Consider the following 13749-nt stretch of genomic DNA (forward strand, 5'->3'; position numbering starts at 1 on the left):
TTGTACTCTATTAAGAAGCTCCACGCATCCAGCATGAGGAAACCAAAAGTATCCAATGCAAATGGTATGAACACGTGTTGATTTTTCATGTACGATTTCTCATTTGGTGACCTTGCCTGTAGCGGCTTTTAAAACAGCTTGTCCCGTCGTGAAACCCTCAAGCCGACGAGAGTGGATACCCCTATAAGCTCTATACATTCGTGTTCCACTCCAACCCATTCAAAAATCAAAATGTCAGTCGGTCTAAGAGTTGACATTGTTTCTGTCAGGCCAGTCAAAAACTCACAGATGTCTCTTTCTTGGCGGAAATTCTGGCACGCTTAAATATGTCAAACAAAGCATCTCTAACCATATCATGCCTGTATTTGAACCCCGCGAGTTCTTTACAATGACCTGTATGTTCTTCGAAGAGTCCAAACATGCCTTGCGGCACACCAAACATATCTCATTAGCTGGGAATATTGAGATCATGAGTTGATATTTGAGGATAGTATGATAATCCATATGCGATATATGTTGGCCAATCTCATCTATAGGAATTGCTAGAAGAAAATCTTGAGCATGTGCATGTAAAACCACATAAACTATTTATGAACTATATATTAAGTTTAATAAAGTTTGTAAGGGATATATAAAAAAATCATGACCAAATTTATAATGAAATATAAAACTTTGAATAAAAATATAAATATATAAATGAATATATAAAACTATATACAGAATTTACGCTGTAAATTTTCAAAATTTCTTCTAAAGCTCGATGCAGTATGCAATGGGTTGATGTAGTCAATTTTCTAACACCTCTCTTCACCCGTCTTGTCCACTCAATGTCTCTAGTGCTTATCCCTATTCATGGCCATAGGAGCCATGGCCGTCCCCACCACCACAATCACCACTTTTCTTTCAATCAAACCCTTAAAAAGTCTGAAATCATCATCTCCATAAACCCGATCACCACTCTTCCTTTTTCCCCTCGAAAACTTCAGTCTCACCAAAATAATTTAACAAAGAGTAGAAAAAAGTTGTAATTGAAGTGCGCACCTGCATTACTTTTGAGGAATGAAATTTCCCTTTGTATCCTCTCAAAACAATCTCTCTGTTGATAACATCGGTGGTAATCGCTACGAACCCAAATCAGTTCTTGATATTCGCCGGAGTCCGCCAAGTCCGTTAACCGGTAATTCTTCGGACTTCAATTCCATTGGTTATTACAATACTGTGTTGTTATCTTCGGAGGAACAGCTGCCGGTGGACAATTTTGAAAATGGAATGATTAATCATCGTGAAGAATGGGATTCTGATTCTCTCATGAGAGAATTAGGGCTTTATGATGATTCCACAAAATCCGCTTACCCTCTTGATCTTCCTGAGCTCCCGCCTTTTTTTCAGTCGGATTTCGAAAGCCTTAATCCGAATTCGAACCAGAACCCCTTTGATTTGATGAGCCAGCGTGATGATGGAAGCGAGTTCGATTTCAGGGACGAGTTAATCCGGTTAGCTGATTGCTTTGAAACTCAGTCTTTCCAGTTGGCGCAAGTGATACTGGCGCGGCTCAATCAACTGTTGCGTTCACCCACCGGAAAAGCGTTTCAGAGAGCTGCGTTTTACTTCAAAGAAGCGATTCAGTGTCTACTCACCGGATCGACTCGGAGCTTTCAGACATGTAACTCGTATGAAATTGTACAAGTGATTAAAGCGTACAAGACGTTCTCGATCGTCTCGCCGATTCCGATGTTCTCCAGCTTCACCGCCAATCAGGCGATCCTTGATGCAGTGGACGGTGCAATGATCGTCCACGTCATCGATTTCGACATCGGCCTCGGCGGCCAGTGGGCATCGTTCCTGAAAGCGATTGCGGAGAAGGCGGAAGCTCGAAAGGTTAATTCACCGGTGGTAAGAATCACCGCCGTGGTTCCTGAAGAATACGAACTGGAATCGAGATTGATCAGAGATAATCTACACCAATTCTCTTCCGATCTAAAAGTAAGGTTCGATATCGACTTCGTTTCCATTCGAACATTCGAATACTTATCGTTTAAAGCAATTAAGTTCGTCACTGGAGAGAAGACAGCGGTTCTTCTGTCTCCCACGATTTTCCGACGCATCGGCGCCGGTTTCATCAACGATCTCCGGCAAGTTTCGCCGCACGTGGTGGTATATTTGGACGGCGAATTGAATGGATCCGGAGCGTCGTTCTTCCGTCAAACAGTGATCAACGGCCTAGAATTGTACACGACGATTCTAGAATCATTGGAGGCGGCAAACGTTGGTGGTGGTGTGACAGGAGGTGACTGGATAAGGAATATCGAGATGTTCGTGTTGCTGCCAAAAATAATCACGACGGTGGAGGATGCAGGACGCCATGTGACGCCGTGGAGGGAGGCGTTTGGTAGGGCCGGGATGAGGCCGGTAGGGTTGAGTCAGTTTGCTGACTTTCAAGCGGAGTGTTTGTTACGTAGGGTACAAATCAGGGGGTTCCACGTGGCAAAACAGCAAGGGGAGTTGGTGCTTTGCTGGCATGATAGACCGCTTGTTGCCACGTCAGCATGGACTATTTAGGCAATTAGGAAGTCTTATATAGATGATGTTTCATAATATATAGGGAATAAACTCTCTACATGTATTCATGTAATAGAAAAATTAAAAGAGTGTTTGGGTAGGGAGATGTAGTTGGAATAATACTTGCCATTTGGTATTTTGAATTGTTGAATTCTAGCTTTTGTGAAATAGTATTCATTTTATTTTTGTAAAATTATTACAATAATTTAAAGATTCAAGTTTCAAGTGTTTGTTAATGTTTTAGGGATAATGACTTAAAAGGGTAATATATTTTTCGATTTGTACACATTTGGTCACTGAGTTTTTTTTTCGTCCACATTTACCCCTTTAACTTGTTAAACTATACACATCCAGTCCTTATGACCGGTTACTCCAGGTTAGCCGGGAAAAATGTTTTATTATGGTAATATATTTCTCATTTTGTACACATTTAGTCCTTAATATTTTTATACACATTTAGTCATTAATATTTTTTTGTTTCAAAATAAATCATTTTTTGTTTTTGTATAAATTCAGTACTTATGAATGATTTATTTAGGGTTTTTCTCATAACATCTAACATGAGACTATCATTGATGACAGAGACGATTCTCTTTGGGTGCTCGCAATGGCACCGACAACCCATGCGTTTCTATATGCAGTGTAAATTTTTCGATATTTTTTGATTTTTTTCTTTTTTCTACTTACCGGCAACACTTACTACGGACCGGCAACACTCACTACCAAATCCTACGCCCGTCCCTGATTGATGAGGTGTTTGGGGCTGTTGATGCTTATGTCCATCGCAGTCTCGACTGATTGGTTGTATAGGTTTTGTGGTTTGGCTTAGGTTTTGTATTCCGAACGTCGTAACTTCTTCATACGATATTAGATTTTAACGATTTTTATATCTACGTGTTCGTTTTTTAAGTCTTCTATAACTTTCGTTCAGATTACTACTGTTAATATATAATATGTTTTTACTTACGATTTTATGAAAAAAAAAACATTTATACATGCATTCATAAAAAACGTATAGATATAAAGATCGTAATTAAAAAATATATTACTTTTTAATGGGAGTAATATAAACGAAAGTTGTAGTAGACTAAAATACAAACACATAGATATAAAGATTGTTAAAATCCGAGATAGTATGAAAAAGTTATGACGTTCAAAACACATGATCTAAGCAACCAAGTAGTCGAGATCGCGATGGACATAAGCATCAAAAGCCTAAAACACCTCGTTAATGATTGTTCCATGTAAGATGTGAGAAAAACTTAAAAAAAACATTCATAAGTATTGAATGAGTACAAAAACAAAAATAAATTATTTTGCAACAAAAAAAATTAAGGACTAAATGTGTACAAAATGAGAAATATATTACCCTATTAAGACATTTTTACCGGGTAACCTGAAATAACCGGTCATAAGGACTAAATGTGTACAGTTTAACAAGTTGAATGGGTAAATGTGAACAAAAAATAAACACAGTGACCAAATATGTACAAATCGAAGAATATATTACCCTTTTAAGTCATTATCCCAATGTTTTATGAAGTTACATTTTCTTAATTTGGTTAAAATCCATTTTATAAATTGAATTTTGATGATTGTATTGATAAAAGTTAAATATCATTGTATTTGTTAATTAGGGCTGGCAATTCTCGACACGACACGCGACACGACACGAAATAACTGGGTTTGAGTTGAGTTTTTCAACCCGCTAACACGCCAACCCACCAATTCGTTTATTAAACGGGTCATATATGAGTTTCTCAAAAATAAACGGGTTGACCCGCCAACTCGTTTATATTCTTAATAAAAAATTTATTTTATTTTTAAATGTATTTATGTATCAAGTATTAATATTTAATAAGTATTATATAATATATACCATTGATTTATAGACCATTTGACTATTTTGACATTTTGACTCGTGGTGGATGGTCTAGGTCGTAAGTCGTGACTTATAAGGCTAAGTCTGTAACATGTTTCTATGAAGGTTTTTAATTTTCATTTGGATGTTTAAGACTTAAATGTCTAAAATTCGGACCCACGAACCCAAATCTGACCTACGAACCCGCCAACCTGTAAACCCGTACAAATAAATAGGTTGACGGGTCATATATGAGTTTATGTTCCAAACCCGCCAACCCGTCACCTGTATATTTAAATGAGTCGTGTTTGGGTTGACATACTTTGACCCGCTAACCCGCCAACCCGAACACGACACGATTGTCAGGCCTATTGTTAATAGATAAATATATCATGTTGGTACCATTGAATAACTTTAATATATACTAAGGTTCTAAATAATGTTAGACTTGACTTGACGACAATGTCAAGCTACAAGCTTTTACGAGCCGTGACAAGTCACGTCGTTTATAAGACGTGACTTAAGGCGATAATTTTTTACATAATTAATAACTAGAAATGAGGCTCGTGCTTTGCGTGGGTCGTTTTTTTTTTTTTTTTTTTTTTTTTTTTTTTTTTTGATGTTTGGCAGGTCATAAAAGTAGGATGCTATAATGTCATTCAAATACTAAGCAACTGGATAGATTGAATAGAGTATAATGTCCTAATTTAAGAAATGAAAGTAAACAAATAAATTAGTGTACGTTGCTATTTTTTGCATTTAACGCTTTTGCCTGATATTAAAAACATTTCGAGTCGAAATCTCATTCTTCATAACTTGAATAAAGCTACTTGAAGAAAAGAAAACATATTTTTCTATTATTATCGTATTGACATTTTATCGAGGTTACACATTGTAAAAACGAACTGTAACCAATAGAAACCGAACTATGTTAAAAAAACTAAAAAACAACACCGTCTATAAACCAAACCGAACGGTATACTTTCAACAGCCGCATTCACGGTTTGCGGTTTAGTTTTGACTAAAAACCACACCAAACCACACCCATAAGTCGAAATATTAAAATTAAATATCCAAAAAATAAAAAGATAAATAGTTAAAACTAAGTATACGACATACCACTACACCGATAAAACAATATCAATCTTACACTTGCCAATAGTACAACAATCCATGTGATTAATGCAGAAGCAGCTGTCATTTTAGGTAAACTTGGAGCTGCAAATTTGTAAAAATAAATTATAAAAAATTAACCTTGAGTTACAAATACCCAATATATAGTATTAAAAGGATTAGAAAAATACCCATAATGATGAAACTAATATAGGTCAAAATTAGCACAATTATTACATATAAAAGTGTTGGTGTCAATCCTAGTTTTGAAAGTATCTTATGGTACTGTTTCCATCCCAAAATTTATGTTTCCATCCCAAAGTTTATCCAACATCCTCTTAGCATTAACCCAATAAAATCAGAAAAAAAAAGTTATTAAAAGAGAATGTAGTAAAAAATGTGTATTTACAAAAATACCCTTACAAGGAAAAAAAGCAACTTGTCTATGGTTTTTATCAGACACAAGTAGTGCCGGTGTGAGACTAGTGTTATCAGTCACCATTAAATCATCTTTCTTTCTTGATAGCACAAGTATTGTACATCCCTCTAAGTTTCCTTATATGCATCTAAGAATAGAATAAGTCTGATACAGTCTACAAAGCCTTTATATGCAGCCCTGCAAAATTACGTAAATACTCTCGTATGAAATGTTAGAAGAAATGTTAAATGTAAAGCATCCAATTTAGTGCACCAATGGGAAGAGCTTCTTCCGTCATTATCAGGGAAGATACATGTCTGCATTCCACTTCGTAACAATGTCATAAATGAAGGGTGTTTGACAATATTGAGCAGCAACATGAGTCGTCTGTAAGAAAAAACCCAAATTTTAGTAAATGATTAGGTGCAAGATTTATTTTTTGAATTGAATTTTGTTTTTGAATAACGTGATAAAAAGATACAAACCTGATATCCATACATATCAACAACATTAATCTGACCACCTTCTTCAACCAAAAGCTCTGTAACTTGTATAGCTCCTCAAACAACACTCCAATGTAATGTTGTTTGTCCAGTAAGATCTGTAGCATTTATATCTCAACCATGCTATAGATTTTATATAAAATAGAAAACAAAATAACTATCACAAGTTTTCCATGAATTGCATTCTACACTCCTGTCAACTCCTCCATTACTCATCTCTGCAATCACTTCCCATACTGGTTTCTTGTACTCTTTAGGGTTCACAAACTCTGTAACCTTAAATTTGTTTGCTGTTGAAAGCACACTAATATATGAGATTCACCATTTATCTAACTGTTTTTATTCATATTTTTAGGCAGCAAAATCTTACAAGGCTCAAATCTGTAGGCATTGAGATCAACACCAACCATCCTTGAAGCACCTGCAATTCTCGCACCTTCAGCATCCTGATCACAAAAAAATATTAGCCTTTTTTGGCCATGAATGAGTCTTTTTTGAGAAAGTTACAGTTTCCAGAAAAGTGACAGCAAGCCCCACAACTCCGAATCCAAAAATGGCAACAAATGACCCTTTTTTAGGTTTTGCAACGTTAAGAGTAGCACCAAGACCTGAAAACGGGAAGATTATTTGAGTCAAGAAAATACCAGATAGAGCATTTATCAGTTCAGATGGTAATATTAGCTAGACCTATGTTAAGAGTGATGACCAAGAATCATATAAATTTGAAGAAAAAAAATTACTTTACCTTAGAAAGCCCTATAAAGCATCTTTGGCTTCCAAATTACAAAAACTTCTTGTCTTCTTTCTGTAAGCACCAACATCTCAGACCTATGTTAAGAGTGATGACCAAGAATCATATAAATTTGAAGAAAAAAATTACTTTACCTCAGAAAGCCCTATAAACCATCTTTGGCTTCCAAATTATAAAAACTTCATGTCTTCTTTCAGTAGCACCAACGTCCCTACAAAATAAGAAAATGTTACCTGATCAAAACCCAGATGGGAATCATATCAAGAAGCGGAGCAAGATTGGTACTCGAAGGTACCGACATCATCTGTAGATATCCCATGTGTTGGTCAATTAGGGCGTGGTACTCCAAGTAGATTCAAATATTGAAACCGAAGAATAGCTGGCTTCACGAATTTATGAAACTTGATTCAATCTGTGAAATATAATCAACTGATTTACCAAACATTTATTCAAACATACATAAACACAGATGAATAGATGAAGGCAGATATACAAAAGTAAGGAGAGAAAGATACAGGAAGAGGTAGTGTAAGCTGCGATTGAACAAAATAGCAAGCAACATGGAGTTTTCTTTGTTTAAAAGGAAAGAACCAATCAGGTTGCATAAAAATCAACCAATGACAGTGTCGTTGCCATGGACCTTCTGCTAGCTTCGTCTTCGAGTCCCCGGAGAAAAAAGATAGTGATTCCTTTAGCCATGTCAGCTAGCAATCAAATTTAGGGTATCCTATTGGTTCTAATCCGAACATCAAGCCGATGAACAATTAGGGTTTTTGTTGGGCACCACCGGCCAACGAACATCGGCGTATTTGCAGGGAGAAGGTGACATTCATCTAGTGGTTATTGACATTCACAACGATTGGAGAGAGAAGGTGGAGGAGGAAGCAAGCGGTGGAGGCATTGATTAGGGGATGGAAGGATCAGGAAGTAAAAAGGTTAACTATACAAGCTAACCTGATGAAGGTTGTGGAAGGATCTGGAAAATAAACATGAAATACAATGTCGGACAATAATATTATTTCCTTAAAAGATCCGTATACCAAAACCAATCCTAAACTGCAAAATGAGCTATAACGAAGGGACCATTTCTGCCAACACCTTAGGAACTTTACTGTTCCTAAGGTTCACTTCTTTAACATATATATATATATATATATATATATATATATATATATATATATATATATATATATATATATATATATATATGACTTAAAGTGACATTTGTTACAACATGACGTAAAGTACAAGCCTTTGAGCCATGACGCAGAATGACGAAGCCATAACGAGCTTTTTGAAACTTTGATATACATCATCAAATGAAAACGTATTATATGACAAAATTCATATGTAAAACACATACATAAAAATATGTTAAAAAACGCAAAGAAACAGAAACCTATACCGACACGTACATAAAAATAAGTAAGATTTTTTTAAAAGTTAACGAATAGAAGTTCAAATAATCAAAAGTATATTATTTATGATCCAAATCATACGTAGGTAATGTTGAAAGTTGTGTCCAAGGTCACTAAATATCTATACTAATAAATAAAACCCATTTTCTGCCACATGTCATGTTCTCATTGATTTGGACACATGACATTTTAATAGATTTTTAGAATTTATTTATTTCCACATGTAATTTTCTGATTTGTTCACATATCATAACTTATTTCGGTTATAATATTGAGAGAAATAAATGCTTCCTTGAAAAAGAATTGATATATTTATAATGTAATAAATGTCATAATTAATGGGAGCTCTAAAATTGATATTGATATTAAATTTAATGTTTAAATATTGATATTAAATTTTTATTTTTAATAAATCCGTGTATTACACTGGTCTTACACTAGTTTTGATAATATTTCTAATAATTGTTAGGGCCTTTTGGGTTGGTCTCATGACCCAAACAGCATAAGGAAATGGAGATTAATAATGTGTTAATTTATTATGAAATTAATAAATTAATTAGAAATTATTTTGGCTATTAATTAAAAGGGTTTCAATATTAATTAATCATAATTATTAATTGGAATATTCCAGAAGTCTCTGGAGACCTATAGGGGACGGTTTTGGCTTCCCTTGGATAAGGATGAGGTTGTTTGAATTAGATAATGGTAAACCCTAGAGTTTGTATTCATCTAGGATTTTAACAGCTACCTATAAATAGGCTGCGAGGGTGAACCTAGCTAGGAATTACCTATATAAATCATACATACACTGTATCTCCATCTTGAAATCTAAAATCTCATCCCATCTCTTAGAGTTCTTGTGTTTTCGTATAAACCCTAATTTGGGGGTCGAATCCTTTTGCTATATTGTGTGTAGGCCTGATTCCATTAGATGGGTTCTTTTTTGGATCCTTCATCTTGCAACAAGTTGGTATATACGAGATCACAATGAAGTGAATATGAGTTTAGTAATATTTACTTTTGTTGTTTTTAAAAGTACGATGCTATAATAGTAAGACATAGATCCTAGGTTGCATGTGCATTTATGTATATCAAGTTTTGATTTTCCCGCTACCTTAAATAGTGTACTTGATGCTATAAATCCCCAATAGTGTATCAGAGCCTAAATGTTTTAGTTATGAGCACAAAACTTTGTAAAAACTGAAAGCAAAAGAAACTTGTCTGGTCGCAGGTGCAACACGACAACCTACTGGTCGCGACACGCCGACGAGCTGGACAAATTTCGAATTTAGCTGAAATTTCAAATTTAGCTGAAATTTCAAACTTCTGGGGATTAGCCTCTATCTTAAAATATTATTTTAACTGAATAAATTTGAATATTTAAATCTGTAATTAGGATTATAAATTTGAAATATTATTTAATTAGGATTATAAATTTGAATTTAATTAGTTAAACCAAATTAAAATTTAAATATTATCTTCAACTTTCTTTAATAAGAAAATTAAATTAGAAAAATAAGATTATAAATTTAAAAGTTTATTTTTTATATGGTATTATTTACCATAAGTAAAACATAAATACCACATGTGTCTACACATGTTAATAAAAGACATTATCAACGAATCAAGACTTGTCTCACCCACTTTAACACTAGTTTAAGGAGGTCTATTTGATTCTGTAACGTCTCAAAAATCACAACAAATTTAAACTTTTCAAACAACCCATTTACTAAAAGAAGTGTTTACAAAACGATTGCTTCCAAAACATTATCTAAAACCAGAGTCTCCCAAGATCAACAACATGAAACAAAGGATGTATACGATCACGCATTCGCCTTGTCACGGTCCTCTGAAGTACCTGAAACAAAACCAAAATTGTAAGCCAATGCTTAGTGGGTTCCCCTAAAGTACCACCACATAAACATAACAAACAACGACATGCATACAAAGCCTTCAACATGACTGGACCACCTCATTGGGCCTACAACCTATCTGGACCGCTCTCCAGACCTTCGGCCTGACTAGTCCGCCTCGCAGGCCTTCAGTATATCTAGACGCCCTAGGTATCTTGGCCTTCAACACAAAGTATGACCGCCTCAACCCGGTACACCATCACATATTAACATATACCATAATAATCAATAACTAGCATATATATCACTACAGCATAGCAACATCCTATATACCAGGCTACAGATCTTAAGAGATTACTACAACATAGCAACATCCTATATACCAGGATACATATCTAACAGTTCACTACAACATAACAACATACGGTAAAACCAGGATATCAATCCGATGGGCCGACCTTGGTGCCTTCGACCTGTAAGTACAGTGAGGAAAACTCACCTTACACTATGTCAAATAGCTGATCAATACTCTACTCCCAAATATTGGCTTAATCCAAATCCTAAATGTCAATACATTTCCATTCTGAGTTAATAACATTTCCCCAAAAAAACGCTTGGTCTAAACTGGTCAAAGTTAATAAGTCAACCGAGTTAACTGAACATAGTCGACTCAGGCTTTGTACGTGAGTCGTACTCCAGAGGTATGCGGGACGTACTCCGAAGGTATGCGGGGCTGGGTGTACTAGCTGTCTGAGGCATCGGGCCAGATCTGTGTCGTGCAACGTACCATTTCGGTATCCCCAGCGTACACAACAGTCCCCCTCTTAACCTGTTAAGTGCTATTTCTTCGACTTAACACGTCCAATTGCAGATCCAAGGCTAAAATACCATCAAGAGTCATAAAGTTTCCAACTTTATGACTTTTCATGTCCATTAAGTGCTTAATACACAAAAGTTTAACATCTTAATGCCTTAAGACCTTCTATAGCATGCATGGAGTAAAACTAACCATCAAGACCACATTTTTATAACTTAAGACCCCCATAAGGTATGAAAGGACGACTTATTTGGTCAAGATCATGCCATGATCAAGAATCACCATATTTGGAACCAAAAAGTGCCCTAGAGGAAGAAATGGGTAGATCTACAAGATAACGTGATCAAGTTATGAACTTTTTACCTCGAAGAAGTTGCTAGCAAGTGTGGAATCCTAGATCCAAGTTGCTTCAAAGCTTCAAGGTTCTTACACCAACTTCTCCTTCTTCAAGAACACCAAAAAAGGCACACAAAATAAGCTCAAAACACTCTTTTCACTTTGGATTTGCTAGAGGGTTGAAATCTCAGATGAGGGCTAATGAGAGAATGATAAATGAGGCTATAATGGTGTTTATATATGGACCAAACCCTAAGAGTTCGGGTTTAAACTTCCTTCACGTACGCTCTGTGTACAAGGTGTACGCCCAACGTACTAGGGTCCGCCCTATTACGCTCAACGTACACAACGTACGCCCAATGTACTACCCAATTTCCCAAAATTACCAAAATGCCACTATGAGCCATTTTGCACTCTTTCTTATACTCAAGGACTAAAATGAAATATTTATTCATACATAGGGTTAAAATTGAAAACACCTCAAAATCGAGATGTTACAATTCTCTTCCACTTAAACTATGTTAGGTTTTCTAAGCATCAAATACACTCTAAACCAGGTAGCGAAAAAATAGAAACAACAATGATATACCTATGTGTATATGCAACCTATGGATCTATGGTTTCATACTATTACATCTACCCTAAGAAAATCGAAATACAAAGGAAGAATCACATACCTCTTTTGCATACAAAGATCTTCGCGCTTTACTCCTCGTACGTGCCACCGTGTTTGGATGATAAGCACCCAAACTAGAATCCTTTTCTGGGTTCACCTAATGAACTCAAAGGGGTAGAATAAAAATAAATAGGAGGGGATGAACTATAAGGAGAGTTCTTCCACAAGGAGGGAGAAAGAAGTGGCGAAAAATCAAGCCAAGAATGAGCAAGGAAGAATGAATCCCTAAGGCCCTATTTATAGCCTTGGATACCTTCTAGAATTTTATCCTCAAGCCCATATGGAATGGGATAGCCATAGAATGAAATTCCCCTTATCCAAAGGGATTTTTCGTCCACAACCTCCTTTCTAGGGTTCTGGAATATTCCACTTGGACAAGTCATCAACTATATATAGTCCAATACTTCTCTAATCATCAACAGAGAGAATGTCATCCAATGCATCTGCCGAACTGTGATCTAATTATTGGATTAGGTGTCTAAGCCCATAACTATAATTAATATGTACTTGACCCGGGAGTAGCATGGTCCATTTTGGGTTGCCTTCACCAGAACAATTTGATAAGATGGATAATTGAGATAGAGATTATTTATGATTTATTAATATATTATAAGTATAATATATTAATTGAGAAATCATATTGTTTAATATGTATTGATCAAGAATTAATTTGGAATTAATTTAGTGATCAAAAGAGACTAATTAAATTAACGGGGACTGGTTATGTAAATCAGTAAGACATATAGTTTGGGCTAATGATTCATATTAATTTGTAATATGCTAAGCTTATGTGAAAGTCCATGAAGTATTAGTCCATATAAGTTATTGGCTTCATGAATGAATCAACATGATTCTCTTCTGACGATACTCTTCTCACGACAATGTCTCCATCCTCAACTCGATGTATCACATAGAGGAATTTCCTAAGTATATGTCTTGAGTTACCATGGTCCTTGGGTTCTTTAGTCAATGCGATTGCAGTCTCATTGTCATAGAAGATTTCTAAAGGATCCTTGATGCTTGGAACGACACCAAGATCATCAATGAAATTCTTCAACCATATAGCTTCTTTTGCAACTTCACTAGCTGCTATATACTTTGACTCGCACGTAGAGTCTGCCACTGTCGACTACTTGGAACTCTTCCAAGTGACCGCTCCTCCATTAAGCAAGAATACCCATCTTGACTTCGAACAGGAGTTGTCCCTATTAGTTTGGAAAATCGCATCTGTATAACATGTAACTCTCAACTCATCTTTACCCCCATATACCAAGAACATGTCCTTCTTAGGTATTTAAAAATGTTCTTTACGGTTGCTCAATGATTGTTGCATGGGTTGTCCTAAAAACGACTCACCATGCTTAGAGAAAATGATACGTCAAGTCGAGTACATGTCATGACATACATGATCGATCCTATAGCTGAAGCATATGGGACTCGATTC

At 35.6% G+C, this 13749-nt stretch overlaps 1 protein-coding gene across 1 annotated transcript; it reads left to right on the top strand.

Annotated features, from left to right (window-relative positions):
• The first annotated feature begins 789 nt into the window (after positions 1-789).
• LOC111901852 (scarecrow-like protein 15) lies at positions 790-2787 on the top strand. The gene has a single exon (XM_023897710.2). It carries the CDS (start codon positions 1060-1062, stop codon positions 2557-2559), a length of 1500 nt encoding a protein of 499 aa, XP_023753478.1. The 5' UTR covers positions 790-1059; the 3' UTR covers positions 2560-2787.
• Positions 2788-13749: the final 10962 nt, after the last annotated feature.

Source organism: Lactuca sativa, chromosome 4, assembly GCF_002870075.4.
Source record: "Lactuca sativa cultivar Salinas chromosome 4, Lsat_Salinas_v11, whole genome shotgun sequence".
NCBI classification, from domain to species: domain Eukaryota; kingdom Viridiplantae; phylum Streptophyta; class Magnoliopsida; order Asterales; family Asteraceae; genus Lactuca; species Lactuca sativa.

Bases quoted from the DNA above. Each gene is read 5' to 3' on its own strand.
- LOC111901852 (XM_023897710.2), top strand. From the start codon at position 1,060: ATGAAATTTCCCTTTGTATCCTCTCAAAACAATCTCTCTGTTGATAAC.